The sequence below is a fragment of the Hyperolius riggenbachi genome, chromosome 1, assembly GCF_040937935.1.
Source record: "Hyperolius riggenbachi isolate aHypRig1 chromosome 1, aHypRig1.pri, whole genome shotgun sequence".
Taxonomy (NCBI): Eukaryota; Metazoa; Chordata; class Amphibia; order Anura; family Hyperoliidae; genus Hyperolius; species Hyperolius riggenbachi.
In genome coordinates this window covers 79717871-79733511 of record NC_090646.1, presented here as the reverse complement: position 1 = coordinate 79733511, position 15641 = coordinate 79717871, and the positions used below count along the sequence as shown (strand labels likewise).

The window sequence follows — 15641 nt, the reverse complement described above, 5'->3', positions numbered from 1 at the left end:
GTGGGCTCCGATTGCTGCTGCAGGCATTTTTTTTTAATTTTGTCTTTTTTTTCGTTAATAAAAAAAAAAAAAAAAAAAAGGTATTTTATTTGAGTCCCTCCCCTTGAGAGCCAATCAGCCTATGAGAGGGATCACATGTCAAACCCATCCAGGGGACAGCCAAGTGACAGGGCTGTCCCCAGTACAACGGCGCAGTAGATCGCAGCGCTGTACAACAAAAAGAAACCGCCGTGTGCCGGCAGACTGTTGACGGAGCTCAAGCGGGGATACGCATGACCCCCGCTAATCTCCTCCCCCATGACTTGACGCCTTTTTGGCGTTAGGCAGTCCTGGTGGAGCCACCCTACAGCCGCCAATCGGTTTTAGGAGGTCGTAAGGTGCTTAGGAAACCCATTAGGGAACCTCATAGGGAAATTCCACTAACGTGATTAGATGGAAAGCGCCCCTCTCGAACCGCTAGGTTTCAGAGAGGTTGTAGCAAACTATGCCCATGCATGCTATTAGGCCAATCACATAACTTAGTGCTGTGATTGGAGAACTGTTCCCTGAGAGGTTTCCTGGTGGGTCCCTTAAATTAGACTAGCACCCCAGAGGCTAGTCAATAAGATGGCAATTGTTATTATGAACAATTATGCTAATTTTATGCAAATTTGTGCAGCTCAGAAAGAAGCCAATCAAGAGCAGCATCTGTTCCATTTGATCGGTTCCTTTCCAAGCTGCATACATTCGCATCAGCTTGGAATTTTTCCCAGCTCATTGACCATCCCTACTGCTGAGATTTATTAGAGATCATTTTTTTTTTTTTAAACTGATACCATAGAGGTAAATGCAAAGTTCCACAGCTGCAAATCTGGCAGTGGTTACTGTGTACTTATTCTGAAGAGACAATGACCTCTCATACTGTTCCGTTATCAAACAAAGGCCCCCATGGTACTTACATTATACCCATACACATATCCATTAGGTAGCATCATGGGAGGGTTGTTCTCATTCATGACATCTCCTGAAATCTTGCAGACCAGCCTGGAGTTAGCACAGTGTGCCATTGGAAGAGGCTGGGCTAGCTTGTTTAGGGACTTGCTACATACAGGACAGTCCGGGTTCTTAGAAGTTCCATCTTCTTTGTAGCACTGACTGTTTGGGAAATGGTTAAGGCAGAAATCTCTTCACCCAAAAAAGATAATATATATATTAAAGGATACCTGACACAAGGCAAAGCTCCCTAAGGTAAGCACAGAGCCATGTTCCTGTTGGGTCCACATATCGATTTGCGTTGTCCATTCCTCGCCCCATTCCCCCATAATCACTCCTTGAAAATGTTGTACTTTTAGTGTGACTAAAGTCACATTTTCTGTCAGGAAGAGGCTTGCTTGGATGTTCCCTCCTATCAACCACCCATTCCCACCTCTACCCCACCCCATTCACTCCTTACATTAGGTAGCTCTGCCTCGGGTCAGGTTTGCTCTACAACAATGATGCACATAAAAGGTAATTGTAACATTCAAAATACACACACACACACACACACACACACACACACACACACACACACACACACACACACACACACATATACACACACATACACACATATACACACACATACACACATATACACACACACACACACACACACACACACACACACACACACACACACAAAACAAAAACACAACAGGGAATTATGTTTAACATCGGCTTATTGACATTCAAATCCTTGCACAGTCTGGGCCCTGGATACCTGAAGGACCATCATCTTAGATCAAAAGGATCTAACACCTTGGTCACCCCCAAAGTCCACCTCAAAACCTTTGGAGACAGAGCCTTCTGTCATGCTCCCCCTACACTTTGGAACTCCCTGCCACACCCAATAAGGACATTTCCATCCCTGGAAGCATTTAAGTCCAAACTGAAAATCCACCTGTTGAGTCTGGCATTAATGAACACCTGACTATCTGTCCAGCCTGCAATCCTGTATTGATCAGAGACATATCTATGTACTTCCACGCCCCCTTTTTGTTCTGGCCTGCTGCCTGCTCTGCACTCGCACATTTCTCCATCAGATGATGCCCAGAGATATCCTGGGTGTTTTAGAAATGTGAGCAGTACATCCATTGTGGTTCAATCAACGTTCAATTGAATGCTTAAATCTACTGACATTAAAGCAGACTTGAACTCAGAACTTCCTCTCTGCTCTAAGAGATAAGCAGCAGCAAAATAACCTACAAAGAAAAAACAATTTTTTGTTGTTACAGCTGATACAAATCCTGCAATTACATTAATCTGCAGTGTGTCTACTTACTGCTTTCATGGAAGCAGTAATATTGTTAACATCCAAATTAGCTGCTCTGCCATGGCAGAGGAAATTGCTGAGCTGACAGATCAAATGACAGTGGTGATTAGTCACAAATGAGGGGAAATTAGAAAGGCTAAGGGTGCATTTTTCCATGTGTTCCTTCTGTCCTGTGCAAGAGTTCAGGTCCAAGATTACCAGTTGGATGGGAGATTGATCTGCTTGGCATATCGGGCCATATCTGACTCATGGATGACAAGCTTTATTATCCAGGCAGATGTACTGTAGGTCTGTTACAGCAAACATTTGAAAAATTAGCATACATATCCTGAATGGGACAGAGATGGCCAGAAATGCGGCACAGAAAGGATACGGTGTTTTAATGGCAGAGAGGCCCGCTTGCAGAGTTATGGTAAACACAGAGTTATTCCCCAGCTGGTGTAGTCTATAGTTGTCATATCGGAACTGTTGGATGAGCATCCGCCATCGTGCCGGGTCTAAGAGATCCTGTACAGAGATGGGGGAATAAAGAGGATTTCAAATATAAACAAAACGCATGACAGAGCACCATAACAGCTGCAACCACGGTCCTCACTACAGAGGGCTGGAATACCTCCTCCAAATAACCAAAAATGCATGTCCCGGCAGCTAAAAAATAAAATAAAATGACATTTACTTACCCCGGGCTTCCTCCAGCCCCTTGTAGCAGACATGCCCCTTGCAGCAGCTCCACTTCCAGCCGCCGGCCCGGGGTCCCCGCCGGTGCAGAGGCCGACCTCGCGAGGTTGCCCTCTACTGTGCCTGCACGAGCGCCACTGCCAATCACTCGCACGTGGTGTGAAGTGTACTGTACACTCCGCATGCGAGTGATTGACAGCAGTGCAGGCGCAGTAGAGGACGACCTTGGAAGCAGAGCTGCTGCGAGGGACAGGTCGGCTGCAAGCGGCTGGAGGAAGCCCCGGCAGCTGCCTGGATATCCCTTTAAGTGGAACTTTACAGAACTATAAAATTGCTTATTTTTTCAATATACAATTATAAAGCACTAAGTCAATTTACTATTGTGTCAATATTTTACTTTCGTGTCACCACCCCTCCCCTCTAGATTGTAAGCCTTGGGCAGGGCCCTCTCCCCTTGCATATCATACTTAACTGTACACCCTACCCAGAATATGTGAACTTGTATTATTATTTTTTTTTCACTATTAAATTTTTATTAAAGTTCAAGTAATATAACAAGAAGATGCATATCAAAGATGATGACATAAGATATAAGTGGAAACAGGAGCTACATCTGTTGAATATCACATGCATCTTATTTGCAGGATACATATAGCAATGATAATATTAACATTAACATCAGCACAATGTTGTCACATGAAAAATTCCAAAGGCTTATTGTAGGAAAGATGAGGTCGTTGATCAATATTGGATTTATTGAGTTTGAATTTAGCATAAGGTGTGGGAGACAACATTATGTTTTAGTAGAAAGTTGAAAGTTTGGAGTTCACAAATTAAGCGTGGCTATGTTTGTGAATTTTGTCACCCCGGGGGAGCATATCTTTCGGGACCTACTTAGGAAGAAATATATCTTAGGAGAGCTTTTTATCTATCTCCCGAATTCCCATGTATTGGGGGTGTCTTAGTGGCGTTCTGAACAGATATTAAGTCATTATAGTGAACTTGTATTATTAGCACTACTACTCCAGTGTATGATCTGGCATTATACTACCTGTATTGTGTTGTGTATCTTTTTACTTATCTTATTGCTTACTATGGACCTTTACCCATTTAAAGGGGAACTGAAGTAAGAGGTATACGGAGGCTGCCATATGTATTTCCTTTTAATCAATACCAGTTGCCTGGCAGCCCTGCTGGTCTATTTCTCTGCAGTAGTATCTGAGTAACACCAAAAACAAGCATGCAGCTAGTCTTGTCAGATCTGACTTTCAAGTCTGAAACACCTGATCTGCTGCATGCTTGTTCAGGGGCTATGGCTACTGGTATAAGAGGCAGAAGATCAGCAGGGCTGCCAGGCAACTGGGATTGATTAAAAGGAAATAAATATGGCAGCCTCCGTATACCTCTTACTTCAGTTCCCCTTTAATAATGGGCTATAGGTCAGTCACTGGCCGGCCCCCTGGCTGTCCTGCTCCCGTCCATCAACGGCTGTCCCTACGGCACATGTGCAGTAGCCCAAAGCAGGGATACACACACACACACACTTTATTAGGTAGGATTACTTGTATTGTTGTATCTATTGTCTGTTACCTGTATTGTATGCTGTATGTCCCCCCCTGTTATTGTCTGTATTCCTATGTATTGTACAGCTCTACATAATATGTTGGCGCTATATAAATCCAATAAATAATAATGAAAATCTCACCTCATCCTGATTTACATTATTAAATTTAACAATGATGCCGGCATCTTTATTGCTGGCGAGGTGAATCACTGTGGGATGCCCCCCCCCCCCTTTCTGTGTAGTGAGCAGGAACATCACAGGATCTCCCAGAGTGCACTGGGAGGAGAAGGCCGCATTACATCACAGCCTAGGCCAAATATTAATGGGAGGGTGTGGTTACATACAGCAATAAATAAACAAATAGTGTTTCTGCTGCCAAAACAAAGATAAAGTAAAAATGGATATCTCGAATAAATGATTACACCGATTAAATCATTGAAGAGGAACCACAAAGTAGAATGCAGTAAACTTTTTCAGGATACCCACTTTTACATTACAAATCCTGGTTTCAGCATCACTTCCAATAGCTACACATTGCTGTATATTGGTAAGTAGCGCCACCATACCGCTGAGGCTAAGCCTAGGCTGTTTATTATGCAGAACCTCCCCCCCCCCCCATTCTGGGAGACCAGAGATCTTTTCTACTTACTTTAGAACTTTCAGAAATCGAAAATCAAACATTCCATACAATCACCTGATTAAAGATGTCTAGGACTAAAGATGTCATCACCAGTAATGAATTTCATAATGTAAATCAGGGAGAGGAAAGATTGACTAATTTATGAATATTGTAAAAAAAAAAAAAAAGTATTTATTGTGTTATTTTGAGTACAGTTCCTCTTTACACTTTCTCTAAACGTTACCGTAAGCGGAATATGAAAGGAATATTCCATTATTAACATTTAAAGATGAAATTAAAAAAAACTTCATATCAAAACACTTCATATGTGCTGCACTTTTAATTCCAACACCACCCTGGAAGATGGATATTGCCTAACGGGGCGTTCACACTGCACGCGTTTCCAGCCGCGTTTTGGAAACGCGTGCGGGAGGCCGACACGCACGACATCAGACAGTGCATAGAGTGCACTGTCTGATGTTCACGCTGCATGCGGTCCGGGAATGCATGCTGCACGCATTTTGTGCAAAAACGCGTGGCTGTCCCATTCACTTTTCAGTGATGGGATCAGCCATGCAACACACACAAACGCGGATGGCGTGTGTTCGAATGCGTTGCGTTCTGCACGCATGGCCATCCGTGTTTGTGATGTGAACAAGGCCTAAAAGTGACATAACACCACTTATAATGTTATAGCTGCTCCATGGGCGTGTTCAGACCTGCACAGCAGCTACTGCGCTATGGGGGTCTGTAAACTGGGAAGTAGAAATAACCGATTCTCCTAGAAGAATGTCTTCTGCAAGGAAAACTCCCCAGGAAGCACCCAGTGACAGGAGATTGTACTACTGTGGGTCACAATCACCCTACAATGGGAGACATTATCACATGATCATGACCAGCCAATCAAAGCAGTACACATGGATCACCTGATAAATGGATAATTTGCCTTTCTGCAAATTTCCCTTGCATTAGAAATTCTCCAGAGAGGATGCCAGGAAGCCAGGTGATCACACAAGTTTTCCTAATTACATTTAAAAGGGAACCTAAACTGAGAAGGATATGGATTTTTCCTTTTAAAATACCAGTTGCCTGACTCTACTACGGATCCCGTGTCTCTAATACTTTTAGCTACAGCCCCTCAAAAAGCATGCAGATCAGTTACTCTGACTGAAGTCAGACTGGATTAGCTGCTTAAGTACCACCCGTCTCTGCCCCCTTAAGGACCAGAGACCGCTGGTACAAGAAACAGCAGAATATCAACCAATTGCCACACGTCGGGAACCTGGGCCAAAGACTCTGCCGTCTCTATGACGGCAGAGTTCCTGTGGGCCGGTCTGGAGACGCTTTCATTGGCTCCTGACCCTGCCTATCAATGCAAGCCAATGGGAGCTGCTTACATTGATAGACAGGGCCAGGAGCCAATGAAATTGGCTCCTGACCTGCTCACAAGGCTCTGCCGTTACAGAGACGGCAGAGTGAGTGAGCTGCGGCATGGAGACATCGGCAAGATCGGCGGGAGCGACGAAAGCACAGAGAATGTGCGGCATCAGCTGATTGAAAACTACACCCTGGCAGCCAGGTAGCTATCAAAACAGGGCGTAGATATCAATTAGCAAGGTCCTAAAGTAGTTAAAAAGGTAACACCCATATCCCTCTCAGTTAAGGTTCCCTTTAAAACAGTTGTAATTTTTTTACAATTTGTTCCTACCCTAAGCAAGCACAGAGGATTGGGTATAGGGTGCATTTTGTGTTTGCTGGATTTTGGCGGAAAACAACAAGCCGGATCAGGTCTATGTTACTGCACATGCACCAGCTGTCGGCAAAGGCTTGTCGACAGTTTTGCGAAAGGAGCAGCACTGGGATAAGCCAGTAGAAGCCTCTGCATTCCCCAGAGATCACCTGCCAGTCCTAAAGATGTTGCCAAGTGTGATAAATTTCATAAAGTAAATCAGAGACAGGAAAGTTTTACAATGGGCAAACACTGACTAAATAATTAATAAAGTTATATTGTTAAAAAAAAAAAAAGTTAGATTGACTACGTAATGATGTTCTCTGTCTAGTTGACAATTACCTTGTAAGGGGAGATGTGAGTATCTGAAGGAAAGGCCAACATCCCCATCACTTGCCGGACTTCATCCAACTGGCTTCCTTCGGCCTGACTAAAATGTTTTCTTGCATGTCTGAAATAACAAAAATTTCATCAACAGGTTATTTTTTGTGTGTGATGATTTCACAGCTATTCTAAAATTTCCGCCACTCTGCAGCACCACAGTAAAGAGAGTTTTTATTTTTTGTTAAATTTTCCCTTCCGATTTCATAGAGCTTATATATTCTACTGTCTCTAAATGTTCCGGAGAAAATACAGAGTTAAGAGCGATTCAACCAAGAGACAGATCTCTTTCTGATCAAATCGGACGACCGGTTTTCTTGAGCGATGGTTTCTGCGATCTTGCCATGTGGGCACAGGCACACGATTACACGAATGACATTCAGTGACATGTGGCAACAATGACTGTCACTGCAGACAGGATCTTTAAGACCCCCGATGACTCGGCACGAAGTACCGCAATCGCTTGACTTGCCGTTCGCGCCAGCTGTCATCGATGGATGTCGCCGGGATCCATCTTCCTGGGTCGCGAGGTGAGTATTCAATTTACAGACCGAGATAGAATAATTAAAAAAAAAAAAAAAAAAAAAAAAAAGCACACACACACACACACACACACACACACACACCTCAGATGGGACAGAGCCATGTTCTCCGCCTAATGACATGGCTCTGTGGCCCCCAACCACCGCCGTGCTATAGCCCCCCCAAGCTTAGCAACAACTTTTGTCGGAGGGGAGAGGAATTCCCAGTTTCAACCGCCCGCTTGAGCTGCCATTGGGTAGCTCTCTCACCTGGCCATGCCTCCTGCCCTGGCCACACCTCCTGCCGCTCCTCCACCTCCCTGCACGCTATGAGAGACAACACAGTGTCTCAGCGCAGCGTCGTGACCCAGGGGGTCACGCAAGTGAGAGTGGGCTATTGCAGCCCACAGGAGCTGTGTTTTTTGCAGCTACCTGAATCGCTCAGCCCTGCGGATCAGGTAGCCTACTTTTTTTTTTATTTTTTTTGAGCCCACCTCGGGCTCTCTTTAAAATGTTAGCTTTTCGTGATGGTGGTCCTTTAAAGGGAACCAAGTAAAATTATTTAAAATAAACACGATGTACCTGCAAATGGATACTACATACTTACCTCACAGTCAGTTCCTCTCAGAAGCTCAGTAATTTCTTCTAACAATGATTCCTTCCATTTCTGACAAGATTTTGTCAGAAATGAAATATATCAGTTGCTGTCAGTTATAGCTGAAAGGACAACTGATGAGCAAGGCAATGTTTGGCTCAAGTGGGCGATATTACAGTTTAACAGTGAGCTGTCCAGGAAGCACTTATGGGGTAATGGCCATTTTTAAAATGGAGGACAGAGAATTCCATTGATCACAGTGGACAAACAGGACGCAGTAGAGGAGAAAGAGGTTGAGGAGCCGACTACACAGGAGGCAAGTATGACGAGTGTATGTTTATTTTGACTTAATTTTCAGCTCGGGTTTGCTTTAAGGTTTAAGCCTTCACAGCTATGAGTCGCACAGCTCGCAATGGGTGTGAAAAAGCTTTTCCTTTTGACTTTTAAACGCAAGCTGTACAGTATAAAAGGCGGTCGCTCCAGGAATGGGGGGCGATCAGAGTTTTGCTTTCCTCTCGTCCTTCAAGACGGATTATCATATTGCTACCGTTAATAATTTGTGTTTTAGGCTGAAAAACAAAACCGCACAGAGCAGCAATCACACTGTTTATTAATTATAGCAAACGAGTCGTTAATGGCCTCTTTATTTGTGGCAGGCTGGGAGGAGAAGAATGGGAAGAATAGAGGCACACTGAGTGTAATTTGACACAGTCAGAGGCTCCGACGCGGGGCCCCGCCACTGACAAAGTGGGCACCGGTGGTAAACAGCACACTCTAATAATCTAATTGAATACAGGAGCTGTAATAATTATATACATAGAGATACAGTGCAAGAAAGTTGTAGATTAAAAGTCAATTAGGATTTTAAATTATAGTCTTCACTTTCATTTATTTCATGAGCTTTTTTTTTTTTTTTTTTTTTTTTTTACTTTTGCTATTTTGCTCTGGAACATTGAAGGATGCTTAAGAGAAAGCAATGAGTCAAGTAGAGCTATGCTCAGAAGGATAACAGCCACAACAATGGGATTTTGAAATAAAACACTTGGGGATTATGGAAGAATTTTAATATTATTAAAGAGTGAAATCATAATTATGATATGTATTAATGGAAGTTTTATAGTTGAACCCTATATTTAGCAGGATTTATGGTGCAAGGAGTGAGAGCTGAGAGATCTCTTACCCAAAAGCAGATGCCTGGGCCCTTACCCGAGGGCGGCTGCCTGGGAGGTTGGCCAAGAGCGGCTGCCTGAGCCCTTGCCCGAGAGCGGCTGCCTGGGCCCTTACCCGAGAGTGGCTGCCTGGGTGCTTACCCGAGGGTGGCTGCCTGGGTGCTTACCCGAGGGTGGCTGCCTGAGCCCTTGCCCGAGAGTGGCTGCCTGGGCCCTTGCCCGAGAGCGGCTGCCTGGGCCCTTGCCCGAGAGCGGCTGACTGGGCATGATGTGCAATGACACCCCTATGTAGTTACTTACTTGCGATTTATCTGGCTGTTGTGTTGACGTGTTGCGTCCAATGTCTTTTCAGTCATAGAACACCTGTTCTGCACTTGGTCTTAAAGTGAACCTCCGGACTAAAAATCTACTGTGCAGAACTGAAAAGGCTTGGTGTTTCTTTAACAGTTTCACAGTATCAGAACTTTGTTTTTATTACCAAAGCATCATTTTTAGCTGCACAGAAGCTAAGCTCCGCCCATCAAAGAAAACTGCCTGGGCTTCTTTCCCTGATGTTGTGCAAAGCATGATGGGATTTCCTATGTTATTCATGTTGCCTAGCAACTGGAAGAGGTGATCAGCACACAGGATAGTTGGAACTGCGTCTCATGCTCCCTGTCACCTCCTTTCAACCAAAAAGATGGCTGCCTTTATGAAATCACAAACATTTGCCTGTTCTTTTAAAACGGTGGGTAAGAGATAATATTACCTATCTATTTTAATTAACATAACTAATGTAACTTAATGACAGTAGGTTTGTTTAGGCTGAAGTTCCCCTTTAAGTCTATATATAGATTATCAAAATCTTAAAAAAAAATGCAATATGTTAAGCAGCACATTACCGCAAGTACTAGGAGCAATTTCTTTTTTTAACACAGCTCTGTGCCTCTGCTGTAAAATCATCCTGGCATTCACAGTTACAGAAAATGACAGCCCTGCAGGACTGGACCATTTTCCTGCACAAGGAAGGAGGTTGTTATCAACCCCTCAGTGTATACTCTAGCAATCACCTTGCTGAAATATTCTTATCCAGGTGGTGTAAGGGGTTACGTTTTCAGCAATGTGTATTATTGTCTTCACTTCTCTGAATGCTTTATCAGTGTGTCTCTGCCCCTCCCAGCACAGGACAGCCAGAGCTTTGGAAGTTACAGGACATGCAGCATAGAAGGGCAATATCACAATGAAGTGATATTGCAGTGAATCAGGAGCAGTATATATTAATCTGCCTGACTGCTAGTTATATTACAGCAACAGACAAGCTGATTTCCAAGCACAGTGATTTTTAAAATCGCCCACAAAACACTTGTGCAATGAATCTCTATAAGAAGGTTAATATCAGCGCGGTTCGTGTGCTGTGCGTTCGGGGGCGTTTTTGCTATAATGAAAGGTACAGGAAGAGCTCTAAACGCTCACAAAACCGCTTTATGCGGCAATTGCTTCACGTTTTTATAAAATAAATACATAGTATTTATTCTTTTCCGGGTCAAAATGTTCACTTTCTGACTTGCATCAGGGAGCGAATCTCAAAACCGCTCTGCCAAAGCACTTAGAAAAGCGCTTTTTCCAAAAAAGCAGCGCGCAGGGGAGTGCCGGGAAGTGGAAAAAACCAGCACACGAAAGTGAAAAATGCTGGCGGTTTCATTTTTAGGTGTGAATGAGGCCAGAGGGGGATTTGTGAGCTTGGAGTCAGGTCTATACATTTCACTTTGCTGCAAATCTTTATTTTATTCCAGCAACATTAAAAATATGTGAAAAATTCTGACACTCGGGGCATAAAATGAGGAGCTGATAGCAACCTCCTGTGCAGGAAATGGTTCAGTCACAAGGGAGTGCCTTTGTGAGTTAAGGTGGCCATACACTGGTCGATGTGCCATTAGATCGACCAGCTGACAGATCCCTATCTGATCGAATCTGATCAGAGAGGGATCGTATGGCTGCCTTTACTGCAAACAGATTGTGAATCGATTTCAGCCTGAAACCGATTCACCATCTGCTGAGCTGCTCCTGCCGCCTGTCCCCCCTCCCCCATATACATTACCTGAGGCTGGCTCCCGGGCATCTTCTCCGCATTGCACGGCTCTGTTCCGGCTCCATTACGGCGCTTCCTGTGTTACTCCGTGACCAGGAAGTTCAAATAGAGCGCTCTCTATTTGAACTTCCTGGTCAATTCAGTGACACAGGAAGCGCCGGGATGGATGGAGCCGGAACAGAGCCGTGCAATGCGGAGAAGACGCCCGGGAGCCAGCCTCAGGTAATGTATACTTGATCGGATCGGCCGCCGCTAGCGACGCGCACTTTACCCGCGGGCGATCGAGGTTAATTTCCCGCACGGCGCGAACGACGGACCGATCCGATTTCGGGAGGAAATCGGATCGGCGGCTGCGTTTACCGCGAACGATTGGCAGCAGATTCGATCCCAGGATCGAATCTGCTGTCGAAACGGCCGGGAATCGAGCCAGTGTATGGCCTGCTTTATGTGAAGGATGATTATAAAAGAGGAGAGGGAGAGAAGAGAGGGAGAGAATTAATGTGTTGTGGGGTAGTGTGTGTGTGTATGTGTTGTGGGGTAGTGTGTGTGTGTGTGTATGTGTTGTGGGGTAGTGTGTGTGTGTGTGTATGTGTTGTGGGGTAGTGTGTGTGTGTATGTGTTGTGGGGTAGTGTGTGTGTGTATGTGTTGTGGGGTAGTGTGTGTGTGTGTGTGTATGTGTTGTGGGGTAGTGTGTGTGTGTGTGTATGTGTTGTGGGGTAGTGTGTGTGTGTGTGTATGTGTTGTGGGGTAGTGTGTGTGTGTGTGTGTGTGTGTATGTGTTGTGGGGTAGTGTGTGTGTGTGTGTATGTGTTGTGGGGCAGTGTGTGTGTGTGTGTGTGTATGTGTTGTGGGGCAGTGTGTGTGTGTGTGTGTATGTGTTGTGGGGTAGTGTGTGTGTGTGTGTGTGTGTGTATGTTGTGGGGTAGTGTGTGTGTGTGTGTGTGTGTATGTGTTGTGGGGTAGTGTGTGTGTGTGTGTGTGTGTATGTGTTGTGGGGTAGTGTGTGTGTGTGTGTGTTGTGGGGTAGTGTGTGTGTGTGTGTGTTGTGGGGTAGTGTGTGTGTGTGTGTTGTGGGGTAGTGTGTGTGTGTGTGTGTGTGTATGTGTTGTGGGGTAGTGTGTGTGTGTGTGTGTGTGTATGTGTTGTGGGGTAGTGTGTGTGTGTGTGTGTGTGTATGTGTTGTGGGGTAGTGTGTGTGTGTGTGTGTATGTGTTGTGGGGTAGTGTGTGTGTGTGTGTGTGTGTGTGTGTATGTGTTGTGGGGTAGTGTGTGTGTGTGTGTGTGTATGTGTTGTGGGGCAGTGTGTGTGTGTGTGTATGTGTTGTGGGGCAGTGTGTGTGTGTGTGTATGTGTTGTGGGGCAGTGTGTGTATGTGTTGTGGGGCAGTGTGTGTATGTGTTGTGGGGCAGTGTGTGTATGTGTTGTGGGGCAGTGTGTGTATGTGTTGTGGGGCAGTGTGTGTATGTGTTGTGGGGCAGTGTGTGTATGTGTTGTGGGGCAGTGTGTGTGTGTGTGTGTGTGTGTGTGTGTGTGTGGTGCCCCTAGCACAAGACAAGACACAGAACGTTACGCTTTTCTCCTGGCGGACTCAAAGCATTAAAGCTGCAGCCACTAGGGGCGCGCTCTGTAGACAGTAGCATTGTTAGGGAGTCTTGTTCAAGGTCTCCTTACTGAATAGGTGCTGGAATCGATCTCTGGTCTCCTGTGTCATAGGCAGAGCCCTAGACCAGTACACTATCCAGCCACTACGTGTGCCCTAATATAGAGTATTAAAAACAAACAAACAAACAAACAAACAAAAGTTGTGTTTATCGAAAGTTGGCCTTTAAGTTTAAATCCGACCTGTTGTGTATTATTTTAGTGCCTGATGGATTACGTTTATAACAGATGCCTGTAAACACAGCCTTGGGCTCTGCGGCAGGCTGTTCCGTGCAGGGAGTGAGAATCAGCTGACTCGTACTGTAAGCTTCTCTTGCAAAAATTGCTGTTTTATATTCTTTTGCACTCATGGCTGGAAGTGGCACTTAAGAGGCAAGCATCACACGCATAGCTGTCTTAAGCGGCTCTAAGTTATTAATAAAACACATTTCAGTTTTAAAGTGGTTATCAGCTGAGTGTTAAAAATCAGATATCACTTATCGGGTACAGAAGGAGGCAATCACCACTGCTTTCACACTTACTTCAAGTGCAGCTGCAATTATAAACATCTTTAAGAAAAATGCCTTAAATGGGGTCCTAATCAATAAGGCAATACATCTGTATGACTGATCTTGGCTCCATCATTAGATGCAGAGATAGCGACAGGGCTGTATGTACATTGGCCGGCGAGTACCACTGCGCACTGTTGCTATCCGGATGTGTCCTGCTGCTGCCCAATACCTTTTCTCAGCGGTGTGAAGATGAACAATAGAGGGGTTACTGATGGGAGCCACAACTGGTGTACTATTTCAGGTAAACTGGAGAGGAGCAACCTTTAAAGTGGAACGCCTACGTTTCAGGCTGCTGGCGCTAGGCAGCTGCTGAGATGGGACTCCTTAGGCCCCGTTTACACTTAATCAGTTGGTACGCATTTTTTTCTTCTCCATAGCAGTGCATTGTCAAAAATGTTTCAGTTAAAAACACGTTAAGTGTGAAAGGTGCCGTAGGAAAACATTGGACTTGCTTTGAAAATCAGTTGACATTTCAGTTATAACAGAGCAACTGATTAAGTGTAAACGGGGCCTACTGAATAGGTGCTGGCTTACTGAATAGAAGTAGACTATGCAGGAGGTAAGTATGACGTGTGTATGTTTGTTTTGACTTTTAATTTTCAGTTCAGGTTTGCTTTAACCTCCCTGGCGGTTAATTTTTTTTTTCAAATGGTCAAAAAAAACTTTTTTTTTTAATTTTTTTTTTGTTTCATGTAAAGCTACCAGAGTGGTAGCTACATGAAACACCACTAGAGGGCGCATGTGGCCCTCTAGTCCGATCGCCGCCGGCATCAATAGCAAACAGGGGAGCGCGTATATAACGCGTTCCCCTGTTTGGCTTCTCCTGTCGCCATGGCGACGATCGGCATGACGTCATGGACGTCAGCCGACGTCCTGACGTCAGGCGCACTCGATACAGCCCATAGCGCTGCCCGGAACTCATTGGTCCGGGCAGCGCAGGGCTCTGGCGGGGGGGGGGGCCCTCTTCTGCCGCTGCGTGCGGGCGATCGCCGCAGAGCGGCGGCGATCAAGCTGTGAGCGCAGCTAGCAAAGTGCTAGCTGCGCGCACAGCACTTTACATGGTGCAAGTCGCCCCACCAGGGGCTGAGATATCTCCCTGCGCGGCATAGCCCGAGCTCAGCTCGGGCTTACCGCCAGGGAGGTTAAGGGGAACCTAAACGAAGAAAGATCTAGTTTTTTACTTTTAAACAATACCAGTTGCCTGGCAGTCCTGCGGATCTCTTTGGCTGCAGCAGTGGCTGAATCCCACACCTGAAACAAGCATGCAGCTAATCCAGTCTGACTGCTGTCAGAGCACCTGATCTGCATGCTTGTTCAGGGGCTGTGGCTAAAAGTATTAGAGACACAGGATCAGCAGGAGAGTCGGGCAACTGGTATTATTTTAAAAGGAAAAATCCATATCCTTCTCAGTTTAGGTTCCCTTTAAGGGCACAGGCTTTGACACAGGAGACCAGGGTTTGAATCTTGAAGGACAACTGAACTGAGAAGAACATGGAGGCTGCCATATTTCCTTCCTTTTAAACAATACCAGTTGCCTGGCAGCCCTGCTGATCTATGTGGCTGCAGTAGTGTCGGAATTACACCAGGAATAAGCATGCAGCTAATCTTGTCAGATCTGAAAAATGTCAGAAACACCTGATCTGCTACATGCTTGTTCTGGGTCTATGGCTAAACGTATCAGAGGCAGAATATGAAGAGGACAGCCAGGCAACTGGTATTGCTTAAAAGGAAATAAATATGGCCGCCTCCATGTCCCTCTCACTTCAGTTGTCCTTCAAGATTTAAACCCTGGTCTCCTGTGTCAAAGGCTGTG

General features: G+C 45.2%; 1 protein-coding gene across 1 annotated transcript in view; it reads right to left on the bottom strand.

The window, feature by feature from the left end:
- MAEA (macrophage erythroblast attacher, E3 ubiquitin ligase) overlaps positions 1-15641 on the bottom strand; it is a 77005-nt gene that overhangs the window by 15388 nt on the left and 45976 nt on the right. Inside the window, exons 5-7 of the mRNA XM_068271599.1 lie at positions 7226-7334; positions 2667-2800; positions 939-1134 (exon numbers count right to left, since the gene is read on the bottom strand). Of these exons, the coding sequence (XP_068127700.1) occupies positions 939-1134; positions 2667-2800; positions 7226-7334 (439 nt within the window). The remainder of the gene's footprint in view (positions 1-938; positions 1135-2666; positions 2801-7225; positions 7335-15641) is intronic.